The sequence below is a fragment of the Coregonus clupeaformis genome, chromosome 33, assembly GCF_020615455.1.
Source record: "Coregonus clupeaformis isolate EN_2021a chromosome 33, ASM2061545v1, whole genome shotgun sequence".
Lineage (NCBI taxonomy): Eukaryota > Metazoa > Chordata > Actinopteri > Salmoniformes > Salmonidae > Coregonus > Coregonus clupeaformis.
In genome coordinates this window covers 25604501-25618311 of record NC_059224.1, presented here as the reverse complement: position 1 = coordinate 25618311, position 13811 = coordinate 25604501, and the positions used below count along the sequence as shown (strand labels likewise).

General features: G+C 43.7%; 1 protein-coding gene across 2 annotated transcripts in view; it reads right to left on the bottom strand.

The window, feature by feature from the left end:
- The window catches only part of LOC121548907 (polypeptide N-acetylgalactosaminyltransferase 14-like), a 135732-nt gene that overhangs the window by 101591 nt on the left and 20330 nt on the right, over positions 1-13811 (bottom strand). For both annotated transcript variants that reach the window (XM_041860562.2, XM_045210243.1), the window contains exon 2: positions 3065-3234. In XM_041860562.2, coding sequence (XP_041716496.1) covers positions 3065-3234 — 170 coding nt within the window. The remainder of the gene's footprint in view (positions 1-3064; positions 3235-13811) is intronic.

Genomic DNA, 13811 nt, shown 5'->3' with positions numbered 1-13811 from the left:
GTGAAAGTGTTGTGGTCAGACGAGACCAAAATCGAGCTCTTTGGCATCAACTCAACTCGCCGTGTTTGGAGGAGGAGGAATGCTGCCTATGACCCCAAGAACACCATCCCCACCGTCAAACATGGAGGTGGAAACATTATGCTTTGGGGGTGTTTTTCTGCTAAGGGGACAGGACAACTTCACCGCATCAAAGGGACGATGGACGGTGCCATGTACCGTCAAATCTTGGGTGAGAACCTCCTTCCCACAGCCAGGGCATTGAAAATGGGTCGTGGATGGGTATTCCAGCATGACAATGACCCAAAACACACAGCCAAGGCAACAAAGGAGTGGCTCAAGAAGAAGCACATTAAGGTCCTGGAGTGGCCTAGCCAGTCTCCAGACCTTAATCCCATAGAAAATATGTGGAGGGAGCTGAAGGTTTGAGTTGCCAAACGTCAGGCTCGAAACCTTAATGACTTGGAGAAGATCTGCAAAGAGGAGTGGGACAAAATCCCTCCTGAGATGTGTGCAAACCTGGTGACCAACTACAAGAAACGTCTGACCTCTGTGATTGCCAACAAGGGTTTTGCCACCAAGTACTAAGTCATGTTTTGCAGAGGGGTCAAATAATTATTTCCCTCATTAAAATGCAAAACAATTTATAACATTTTTGACATAGTTTTTTTTGTTATTCTGTCTCTCACTGTTCAATTAAACGTACGATTAAAATTATAGACTGATCATGTCTTTGTCAGTGGGCAAACCTACAAAATCAGCAGGGGATCAAATACTTTTTTCCCTCACTGTATGTAGATATCTTTGTTAGAAAGAATACTATATATACCTTGACGGAGTGATGCTGAATGTAAAAAAGGGCTCAACTTACCCCACTTTCCCCTAATGCAGTTTCCATGTTTAAACTTTCATGGTTTTACAGTAATCTGGACCTTCAAAGAAGCTGGTAGGCTGACCCAGATTGGGGTGTGTAGTTGTTCATTTTAAAATAGCCCATAGCTGTAAGCAACTTAGAGAAATGTCATAAATTAGTAATTGCCCCATGTTCATCAACATTGCAGCAAACCTTTCTCCACCAGTAAAAATGCATGATAAAGATTTATGAAGATCATCCACATACCCAACTAGGTAACTACAGTACAGGACAACTAGCTAAAACTAAATTAAAACTAAATGCAAGATAGTATGTGTATGATAAAGACACACATCTATCTTTCTCTTTTGTTTGGTCCGAGCAGATCACATGGATTACATAAACAGGTTTTTCTGCTGAAGCTAACAAGCAGGCGGTTCCTGAGTGCTGGAGACAAACACACCACTAACTGTGAAAATCAATAGAGGTCCTTCAATTCTCACCCTTCATTCCAGCATGGATGAATAGAAGCTGTGGGAGATGGGAGTATGGCTGAGAGGCGCATCAGTGTCCTTAACTGTCTACTAGGCAGAGAGCACTGAGTGGGCCTAGAACCAGAACCACACTGAGCCTGATTCTGACCCCAGAGACCTCTACACACAGCCCACTGGGCACAGACATCAATTCAACATCTATTCCACATTGGTTCAAATTAATTTAATTGAAATGACGTGGAAACAACTTTGATTTAACCAGTGTGTTCCCAGTGGGAGCAGGGTCATACACTGTACTGTAGGCCCTGTAAACAATAGGTTGTTATACTCACAGACACACACACATGCACAAAGCAACATCCACAGAATACACGCCCACACACAGCTTAAAGGAAAACTCCACCCCAAAACGGTCTTTTGGTATTCGTTTCATTAGTCCATTGTTGACATAGTCCCAAAATGTTTTGCTTGTCAGCAATAACGTTTTCAAGATATATAACTTTCAAAATACAGAAATCATCCCGTATGATGCAAGATAGTTTTTGGGTGGAATTTTCCATTAAAAGCAAGCAGCTAATAGTCCTGAAAACAGAATGGAAAAGAAGCTTAACATCACTGTCAAATTAAGTTGAAATAGAGCATAGTGCTCTAAAATGAACGCTTCATGCCAGCAGATTAGTCTGTGTAAAGTAACATGATTTTCTCGCCTCCTAAGGGTTTTTGTATGTTAGTTAAACATTTAGAGAGGGTAGACTCTGTCAGCATAATGTTCAACTTGATTCATTAATGAAAACATCACACCAGTCAACAATTGAGTGGGAAGTTGCCAAGTCTGTGTTTCTGTGGCCAAAAATCATCCTATGATATTTGCAAACAAGGTGTTTGATATTTGCTGTTTGATATTTGCAGCGTCTGTAGGTGTTCCACTATTATAGTAGCATCCTCTGTGTTCTTCTTATTCATGTGGAAATCAGTCTTTGAGGGATTCATGTAGGATTTGTTGCTTAATGGTATTTGAAACATCAGTCGTACAGTGAGGAATTGAATGATATCCACTTTAAGACTAAAGGTCTTAGTCTAATTGGAAGTGTGCGAATAAAAGCGAAGGTAATGGGGGCGGCAGGTAGCCTAGCGGTTAAGAGCATTGGGCCAGTAACCGAAAGGTTGCTGGTTTGAATCCCCGAGCCAACTAAGTGAACATTTGTCGATGTGCTCTTGAGCAAGGCACTTAACCCCAGTTGCTCCAGAGTTGCTATCAATAATGGCTGATCCCTGGCTGTGACCCTACTCTCCGAGGGTGTTTCAGGGGGAGTAGGATATGCAAAAATAAATGTCCAATTAACACGTAATACACACTTGTACATGTGTGAAATAGGACAAATGTAAGCACCCACCTACCAATGAAGTGGATTGTTTTCACACAAGCTGCAGCGCATGTGGCAATTATCTCTTTCTATGCAGCTTGTAGCTGCTGCTACACCGATCAACTCCCTCTCATCTGATAAAAACCATATCCAATTTGAGGAAACAAGCCATCGTTAGCTCACACAGAAGCAGACACATGCAGCCCTGTTTGAAAGACAGAGTGATCTGGCACTATTAAGATGGAAATGACTCATCCTCGCAAATGCCTTCTCACACACTTAAACACACATATGCGTGTGCATGAACGCACACACACATTAATGGGTATGTACGTGTGCTGTGCTGTATAGGTTACCTGTAATGGCGCGTGTCTCTGAGAGCTCTGTTGCTGGGTATCCTCTCACTCTCTCTCTGGTTGAAGGCATACAGTTTGTACGGGTCCTGGCCTGGTTTCCATCGCCTGGCATTGAGGTAGTTCTTCTCTTCAAACTCTTCCAGGAGGTCATCCCATTCTGACTCTGAGATCTGAAACAAAAAACATTCCACTCATCACACAAACCCCACTGTAAACAACTTGCTGGGGTAGAATTCACTTTAGAAACTGCGAGAACAACAACGTCCAACTGTGGAATTTGTGTTGTAAGCTGATGTGCAGCTTTTTTGCTTGTTATGATATTAAATTAGGTTTACACTGTCATAAACATAACAATTGATGGCAGCATTTTGGCAAGTCCCCATCCTCACAATATCTCTTCAACATAACGACGACAACCACAGAGACAAACAGTGTACACAGACGATGCAGACACACCACCGAATTTGCTGGTGCAGAATCTGGAGGGCGTATCAATTCTAGTTGAATAAAACCCTCTTTTGTGCAGCGGCAGCAGATTGAAATCACCCATAAACTGGAGCCTCTTCCATATTTCCTGTATTTATTTTCTGTTTTGTTTTGCTGATGTGCCAGATTCTCCAGCTCCAGCCATTTGGGCTGATGGGAACCAGAGGTCTATACTCCCCCCAGCCTGGATGATGCTGGTGATTAGCAAGCTAGCAGGTTTCTAGTTTCTACCCTGATGACAGTTTGAATGGAGCCTAATGAAAAATCCTCAACACGCACTCATAACTATACACACACACGCACGCAATCACGCACCCATGGGGCTCTGGGTGAAGCTGTCATGTCCCCTACAGCCTGCTGGGTAACAAAAGGCAGCCGACATTGTGACTGAAGGCCCATGAATCACTGCCTGCTGATGCTGAGTGATTAAATCTGATTTCCATGCAATGCGGCAGCGCCGGGGTAATTGTTGGCCATCGAGACAATAATACAGCCTATAATATGTTCCCTGGCTTATGGCTTTTTGCATCAATACACCAGAAACTTAATGTTACATTTACAGGAAGAACCTGCTGGAGGTTGTGGCAAGGAGTTGGCTCACTGTTTTGCAAATTCTATTTTATCTTATTAAGCAGAACGACAGAACCGTATAGTCCTCAGGCGAAACTCAGGGGAGATACAGGTAGCCCGAGGGAGCCATACCGATGGGAATTCTACTAGGCTTTTCTTTTATGGTGCTTTTGTTTGTGTTCTTTACACCTGGCGAAGAGAATCTGCTCAAGTTCCTGTGGACTCATTATATTTACCAGACTTGTCTCACTGAGCCATTTTATGACACCTAACCTCATGCAGCCTTACAATGTATATAAAATCGAAACACATAGCCCAACGTTTGTAGAACAACTAAAGTTACATTAATAACTCTAAATTAAGCATATAGGAATACCTATTTCTTTGTTAACCGCTCAACACAGAATAGCCGCATGTGCGCAATATCCTTTCTATTTTATTCAGCTTTGTTCAATTGTATTCTTCATACTATAAAATAATGCCATGGAATTCTAAGCAAATCTTTTCTGCTAAATGAACTAGTGTAGGCCTCCCGAGTGGCACAGTGGTCTAAGGCACTGCATCGCAGTGCTAGCTGTGCCACTAGAGATCCTGGTTCGTATCCAGGCTCTGTCGTTGCCGGCCGCGACCGGGAGACCCATGGGGCGGCGCACAATTGGCCCAGCGTCGTCCAGGGTAGGGGAAGGAATGGCCGGCAGGGATGTAGCTCAGTTGGTAGAGCATGGCGTTTGCAACGCCAGGGTTGTGGGTTCGATTCCCACCGGGGGCCAGTATGAAAAATTATGTATGCACTCACTAACTGTAAGTCGCTCTGGATAAGAGTGTCTGCTAAATGACTAAAATGTATAAAATGTAGCCCACAGCCATTTGGCATAGCCAGATCAGGACCTAACATACGGACAACTCAGAGTATGATATTCTGTTCTTCTGAAACTACATTTTCTTCATATCATGCTTCTTTAGACCTGTCTAAAATAAATAATGGATTTATTGTGAAGGTGTAGGCTATATTACATGGATTTATTAGACGTTGTTGAGATGTTCCAAAGGTCTGCATCAGTGGCTTGTAGGCTATGTGTGGAAGCCAGGAGATGTGTGGAAGCCACATCGAGGACGCAACTGCGCGCGTCCTTATCCAATTCCAAGGAGCATATCGAAGATATTGGAAGAACTGTCCACATTTACTTTTCGGCAGCCAACAAGATGAGTAGGCCTAACGAACAGCAAAAGCACTAGCCTATGTCAATCTACTATACCCCATAGTACAAAAGTCGACCTATTCTGTGAAAGAAAGAAATATTCCAAACATAGTCTGAGACAGTTGTGGGATGCGATAGATCCCAAATTAATACAACCACTAGCATCAAAAAACATTTTTTACGCAATGTGGCTGACGCAACAGATCAAAACATTTAGCTTAAAATGTTGATAAACTATTAGGCTATTTCTTCACATTATAAGCGCAGCAATGCACACACAGTAGTAGGCTATAAACTTGAATGTTCCATTAGCGGAAAACACCATTATCAAAAGTGACCGCAAATGCAATTATGCATGTAATGCTTTTATTATAAATGTGCATTTTTATGGTGAAAAGTATCTTCCCCAAACTTGAAACTCACGCGCTGCTTATGTATGCCAGTTAGGCTCTACACCCCTTGAAAAGCGGATTAATTAGCCTAATTTTAAGAAATTATTTGGCCACTTTAGTTGTGATACAAACCTTATCAAAACATATAGGCCTATGGGCTAGGCTACATGAGGTGTGCTACTATGATTTGAAAAAGTCGCAAAAAAAGGCATTGTTTCTTATGCTGGGCATCATTCACAAGTGATAATATATAATTCACAAGTGATAGGCTAATATTGTCACCCATCAGACTATTCTTGATTTAATCTTGTCTTTACATATACTAAATAATATATGTGTGAAATTTGTTATGATTTAGAATGGACCATTATCATGCCCCTGTATCGAAACAGGGACAGCGGGGAAAAATACATGTCATCTATGCACTTAAATAGCGAATGGAGGACGCTTTTCCAGTGGTTCATTTTCATGCCAGCCAGGTAGGCTATACTCCTGTTGTAAATATAAGCAATTTGCTTAATATTAGGAATGTTGAGAAATAAATATAGTAGGCCTAGCCTATAGAAAGCTAATGGGATCCTCCTCTTTTTAGTAATAATAACATGCCATTTAGCAGACGCTTTTATCCAAAGCGACTTACAGTCATGCGTGCATACATTTTTTGTGTATGGGTGGTCCCGGGGATCGAACCCACTACCTTGGCGTTACAAGCGCCGTGCTCTACCAGCTGAGCTACAGAGGACCACACTCTGTTTTCTTGACATTTGCATAGCCTATAGAAATGTTGTGCACCATGAGCTCATGGGCTCTCATGAAGTGTTTGATTAGATTTTCGATTACATTTGCATAGATGTCAGAGTGATTAGAGGGACAATAGAGTGCTGAGTACCAGGCAGTTAGCAAGTTTGGTAGGCTACTAATGACCAGCAGCAGCATAAGAGCTTGGAGAAGCCTAATTACCGTGACTAAACGGTCACGTGGATTTTGACTGCCTTCATGACTCATGACTGGTCACCGCAACAACCCTACTCATAAGAAGCTTAGCTACCCTCATTTAAGAAGGATCATTTCACGAGACAAAGCCATTGAGGAGACGATGCAGTAGAGAGAAGGTGATGGGGTTCTAACCTAAATGAGGCGATACAAGCACAAGGGCACTTGGCAATGACCACAGAGCCATAGGAAGGCAGCTCACATCAGCTCCTCTGTCTTAACTGACCAAGCCCATTTATCCCAGAGGACACTGCTGGCCGGTGAGAGGAGACTGAGAAGAGGGGGGAGAGAACAGGGGACAGAGAAAAGAGAGAGAGAACAGGGAAGCGGCGAGAGATGAAAGAGAACAGGGGAGAAAGGGGAGAGAGGAGGGGAGATACTAGAGGAGAGAGGACTAGGGTAAAGAAGTGAGGAGAGATGTGGGGCGTCCTCCCCACATTAGGAGGACAGTAATGAGTCGTTAGGGTCTTTGAAGCCGGCTACCTGTCCGTCCATCCGTGCGGTGGATGAATTCCCTCGTAAGCACACTGATGTCTTTCAAGGCCTTTTCAGTCTGTCGGGAGATGTCATGCCCTGCCACTTTACAAGAATCACAACACCATCCACCCAACCAGGAATAGAGGTGGCTAATTGCAGATGTCTGTTTCTGAAGATAGACTGCTTAGCATGATAATGGCTACAGTGCAGCACCCCTGTATAACTTAGACCAGATGTCTGGGAGGTTTCCCTGATAAAACAGCCTGTTTCTTTATGTTTCATTTCCCACACTAAAAGTTGATGTAGTAAAAGGGGCTTATGTGTGCAATATTAGATGTTGAAATCAGTTTTCTTTATTTAATAATCTCTACTGTTGTATGAAGTTATCTGAATGTACCAATTAATCCTTTGCCTTCAGAGTTTTTCTCAGCGTTACGATGGTTGACAGCTGAATCCACAGAGGGAATGCTAATCTGGTGCTCACATATTCACTTTGTCATCTCCAGCACAGTGCCACTGTCACCCCATGATGCCACCAATCTGGGGAAAGTAGTTGTGTTTTATCAGGGAGGGAACATGGCCCAGGCAGCAAACAGAATTCAATTATAATTGGACAACACAGAAAATCTGCCTGCAAATCGATCTGTCACAACAAAGTTGAGCGGCTTGAGCCTCAATTTCAGAGCGCAATAAGTGCAAATCCCAACGGTCCCTAGCAGCCCACCAAAGATCAATTTCTCAAGAAAGAACAGGGCGAGCCTCAAGATTGAAATTCCCCTGGGCTGCCAGGCAAGGCAAGTCCTCCATAAAAATACCCCTGTCTTTGGTCCAGTCATCATCACTCTGCCTTTGCCTCTCCTATGTTGTTAAGGCAGAAGAGCCAGGGAGCCAGGTTTCATGTGGAGGATATTGCAGCCTAATTGGACATGATGCCTTGGTGGGGGGAGAGAGGGACGGAGGGAGTGAGGGAAGGAGGGAACGATTGAGGGTAGCTAAGCTACACCGCGACAGAGCTGCATGACATTTTAACCCCCAGCAGTTAGGTGGCTCGCCTGGCTCACTCCTCAGACAGGGAAGTGTGTCTTAATGAGTTGTGGATGACAGAGGACGCTGTAATTGGATCCTAGTCCCCCCTCTGCCCCCTACTCCACCCTGTGTCTGGGCATGTGTGTTTGTGTATGTCGGTCCTATTTCTAGACCCCTTAACTCAACCACCGCAACACGTCTTACCCAACAGAGATAACCAAAGGAAAACTGTAGCAGTGGGAATCTCTTCATAGTCTGTCTATAGTCTTGGTGGTACCTTAGAAGGTGCACATCCCTAGTTACAGTATCAAAGCTATGCGCTAGTAATTGCACAGCCTCCTTTGACTCCTAGCCAGGTAATGAGATTAACCCTAGCAGCTCATTTACAGATCTCTGTCTGGCTCGTCTCAGATGTGATGTTCAGGACTGCACAGCACACACACAGACAAAGACACACACACACAGGGATATTATTAGGAGTCCACATGGTGGTATAATTCAGAGCTGGGGGTCATAGCTCATAAACCAGCGGATGATAAAGTACAAATCAGAGCCAAGGCCGAGTTTACAGCCCAGACACCAATAACATTAAGAAGGCGTGGACACTCCAGCCCAATAACACACACCCTGCATGGTTGATTTAACCCTGAGACCTACAGGCTCATTCATCATCCCACACATTAGGCCTCATGCCTCAGCCCTTTACACCATAATAATCATAATGTGTCGTCATCTCCGATCTTCATTGTTGTTTCTCTGATGTCATCAGAGAGAGAGAGAAAGAGAGAGAGAGAGCGAGAGAGGGAGAGAGAGAGCGAGAGAGAGAGAGAGAGAGAGAGAGAGAGAGAGAGAGAGAGAGAGAGTGCCTTGGCATGGTGCATGGTGGGTAAATGATAAATGTGTGTTTGGTCCACTGCAGGTGTAGTTTCCATCCCCCCAGGTATCACAGAAACAGTCAGTCATTATGACAGGCAGAGGCAGCCCTGACCTGGAGAATGTTAACACATCCCTCTTGCTGATGACAGCCCATTCATTTTTCAACTTCCAGGTCAGGGTTAGCACAGCGTGCCGAGGTGATTGCGTAGGGAGGGAAAATGTTCTTCTGTGTGATGTGTTCTCGTCTCTGTACTGGAGGGTAAACAGAGAAATACAGAGGAGTATGGGTAGAGGTATTGGAATGTTAATCTTGCTTACGCAACACAAAATACAATTCATTGGATTTTTCATACAGTTGGTGTGACCAGAAAGACTCATCTGTATCTGTGATTTATACAGTGTAGGCCAAAGTAATCCTCCTTCTCATAGTCATTGCCTTTATCACTGCCCTTGTCGAGGGCCACATTGATTCAAGGTGGAGAAACAAGATACATGGAAATGGTATCATTGCATCATCATCATTCATTTTTCTAACCTTTTGTACTTTGTTTGACTTCTATTCTCCTTTTAGCTTTGTTTCCGCCCAACGCTGCAGAGCAGGGGTGTGTCAATACTGGTGACAAGACTATCTTATAGAGGACCGAACACAATCAAGTAAATCAGCAGTCATCAATTAAGAGTCTGAAAAAATCTATTGCCGCACAACCAACGACCACTTTTACATAGTTTTCTGTTCGCACCAATCTATCTCTATCTAATGCTATCTCTCTTTTTCAATGGTTAATGTTGGAATGGTGCTTGGCTCTATACAGGGTGGAGAAAACACAGTCAGTCATATGAATCATAGCAGCAGTGGGCGGAGAGTAAAAGGACGTGATGTTTGTCTGGCAGCTGTTACATGGAATGTGCTGTTTTCTGCGCTTGTGCGTGTGTGTGCGTGTGTGTGTGCCTGTATGTGTACATGTATGTGTCAAAAACATGTCTAAATGTGGGAGGATGTCAAGTATAAATCAATGCAAACATAAATAGGCTATTTGAGTGCTCCCTGAGCAGGCTTCCTTTCTGGGAACAGACAAGTGCTTTTTACGCACACACATTATAGCTATATTCACGTATCCATCATACCTTGTACCAAAGCATAATGGCATTCAAATATCTAACGGTTCCCTACAGATAATATAAATAGCTCTCTCAGTCTTAAATCTAAATTCCAATGCAAATCAAATGGGTGCGTATAAAGTTAATAATTCGCTTGTAATTTAATATAGTCAATGTAGCAGTGGAAACCCGTATCTTCAGGGCTAAGTGTGTGTAGCTCCAACATGCTGAAGAAGTGAAAATAAAACATCTACAACAGTGTTTGAGGTACACAGCACTGGAACCGATTTTGATCAATTGCATCTGAACCATACTGTATGAAAGCTGAGCCGGCTGATGTTTGTATTAAATATTTACTTTGATTCCCTTTTTGCTTTTCTGCATTTGGCGTCTGGGCAACCTCTCCATTTTTGCCTCTTTTGGTCACTGAGTACTGATTTCTTACAGAACTACCATACTAAGTGAGTCATTTCTAACTGGTAACCCTGTGGATCCACTCCAGGGCAGGATGTACAGTATGTAATGGTCCCTGTGCTGTGTTTCAAGCTGACTAAGCACCTAAGAGGCTACTGCCCCCTTCCCCTCCCCTCAACTGCTTTCCTTCAATTTTATCACGGAATATGTTTGACCCCATTGCTACTTATTACATTTACATTTTAGTAATTTAGCAGACGCTCTTATCCAGAGCGACTTAGTTAGTGAGTGCATACATTTTTCATACTGGCCCCCTGTGGGAATCGAACCCACAACACTGGCGTTGCAAATGCCATGCTCAACCAACTGAGCTACAGGGGTCCTATTACTATTACTAGAGGGGGAAACATTGCAAACATGGCTAAATATCTGGAGAGCTTGGTCAAGAAATTGAAAAAACTATAGAAGCACATCAAGGTTTCTATGGCAGAAATTCTCCTCCTGTTGCTGTCTGTGCTACCACTGCATCCCGGGCTCCAAATTGAATTGTAGAGCATGTCTTTCAAGCTGGGGGAACAGTAAAGCAACAGAAAATTCCAGGTGACCCCCCCCCCCCCCTTGCAGCAGGCTTCAGAAGAACATCAGTGTTGAGGTTATCAAAGAGACTGCGGGCAACAGACAGAAAAACTAATAACTGGAACGCTTCCTCGGTCTCTGAGTGTTATTTTGGTAGCTGGGAGAGAAATTGTCTGAAAGGCAATAAGCTGAATAGCCCCCATATTAACTCATTTCACACAAACGCGCCAGCACCCAGGCATCAAGGTGTATAGAATTTGTGTGCCTCTAAATCCTTTTCATAGTCTACCTCAGATTCAGGCTGTGTTTGAGCTAAGCCTGAGCTGAGAGAAATCTGCTAGGCTTTCATAAGTTGGATGAAGTTAGAAGAAATATCCATATTTTTTCCCTCTGGAAATAAAAAACTGTTGATCATACAAAAGTAAAATGTTCATATTCAGTAATCCAATTGGTAACGCTTATTCCTCTATACATGAGAGATGTAATAAACTATAACTTTATTACATGGCTATATACTGTATATATAAATTCTTAATCATCAAACAAACAACAACAAACCCTGAAGGTGGATTTAACTTTTCAATCATTCTCTCTGAGCTTTAGTCTCAGGTTTTATTCATGTGAGGCCATCTATATGAATAATCTATGATGTAACTCTGCTCACAGACACACTACGGAAGCTCAATGTGTAGCGGCATACACTGCAGATTCTGAGCTCTAATGCCATCCACTTAACGGCCCCAATTTCTCAGGTAAATACTAAACGTGACAAGTTAGAGTTTATTCCTTTCACTTAGGTGTGTGATCCCTCTCCACTGTCACAACGTCTTCCTCACTGACTCCGGTTGAAATCAGACTCTTTCGCATAAATGACTTCAAACGAAAAGAAGGTGGTACTTTCTCTTCTCTAAACGGTTTTATTTGCTATTTGTCACTATCCTGTCTTTAGAACATCACTAGCGTCTAGCGCACTGAGAAATAGCTCTAGTAGCACTGACTAAATAAGATTGATGCCTCAATCCTTGGGAGATAAAGGTGAAAATTACAAATGCGCAGCAAAAGCAGCCGTTTTCTAGGGAGACCGAAAAACACATTGGTTACAATTGACTGCCCATTTAGAATAAATGTATATCATTTTTACATAGTCTTGACAGAATCCCATCAGCCCTGTTTGAATTTTTCAGCATTTCAGCAGCAGCAGTGTGTTGTTGTGCCATTACAATGCTATACGGGTGGGAAGGTTATCATCATGCAGGCAATATGATGTGTGTGTGTGTGTGTGCATGTGTGTGAAAGAGAGAGGATGGTATGATTTATCGATCTGCTCCTCATAATAGGGGTAATCACTGCAAAACAGCCCTATCACAGCACTTAGCTAAGAGTAACAGTCTAACAGCCTCTGCTAAGGCAATTTCTTTCAATATCAAACTGGGAAAAGCAAAATGATTAACACATATTAAATGAGGCGTGCTACTGTTTTTCTCTTTAACAGGAAATGGATTTTGGGTAACACTTTGAGAGTAAATAATAAAAAGGACACTGCATATTTTGCTAAGCGTTTAAGTGTTTCATAGTTCCTTCAGTAGATCCCATCCAGGTTGCCTGAGGCTTACAATAACACTCACTTTTTACACTTACTGTCCAAATACCATGTCAGAGAAAATGAAAGACCTTGTGCACAAGGACAGCCATCATGTAATATGTTTTGGACCAACACGATGTTCTGTCATGAGCCCTCTCACTCCACCGGGTTACCACCTTAATGTGTTTCCACTATCTTCCACTCTGCTCATCTCTCTCTCTCTACTCAGCCTAACGAGCTCCACCTGTCCCTGCTCTGCTCGGCTCTAATTACTCTGCCAGCTGCGCTGCATTACCCACTAACCTCTCCCAGTATTTAAAGTCCCGTCTCTCAGCTCTCCTTTGTCAGATCGTCTGCAAAGCTCACACCCGGAACCTGTGTGCTCGCGCTTCTGGCTCACCCTTGTTTTGCGACCCCGGACCTGCCTGATTCTTGGATACTCTTCTGCCCCAGGAAAACCAGACCTGCTGTCTGCCATTACGACTCCTGACTACTCTTCGACCCCGGTAACTCTGACCAGCCTTCTGCCTTGCTACAACGTATTTGGATTTCCCTTGAACTGTACTTCTGCCTTGTTTCATCCGCCCCGTTGTGTCTGTGTTTCCTCCCCCCCCCAGGACTTCTGGACCACCAACCACCGGCGTCATCGGACGCACCGCTGCCACTGGGGGGGGGCACAGACCCAGCACATTGGACGGGATAACCCCTGGAGCCTTCACTCACTCCCTACTTCCCTTTTCCCTTAAGTTTTAATAAACTTTCTGGTGTGACGCAATTGTGGTCCTCTTGTCGTCTGTCTGAACCGTGACAGTACGATCTGACCATCATGGACTCAGCGCACACTTCCCCCGACATGGAAACCGAAGAACCTGAGCAACCCACCGCCATGCTACGCCTGGAACACACTGAGAGAGAGCTAGGCCGCATGAGCGGCGACATCACCTCTCTGCTTCAGGTCGGCCACCAACAGCATCAGCAGTTCCAGCAGCACCAGCAGCAGTCCCAGCAGCAGCAACAACAACTCGCCAGGATCATCCAACTCCTCACCAACCTTACCC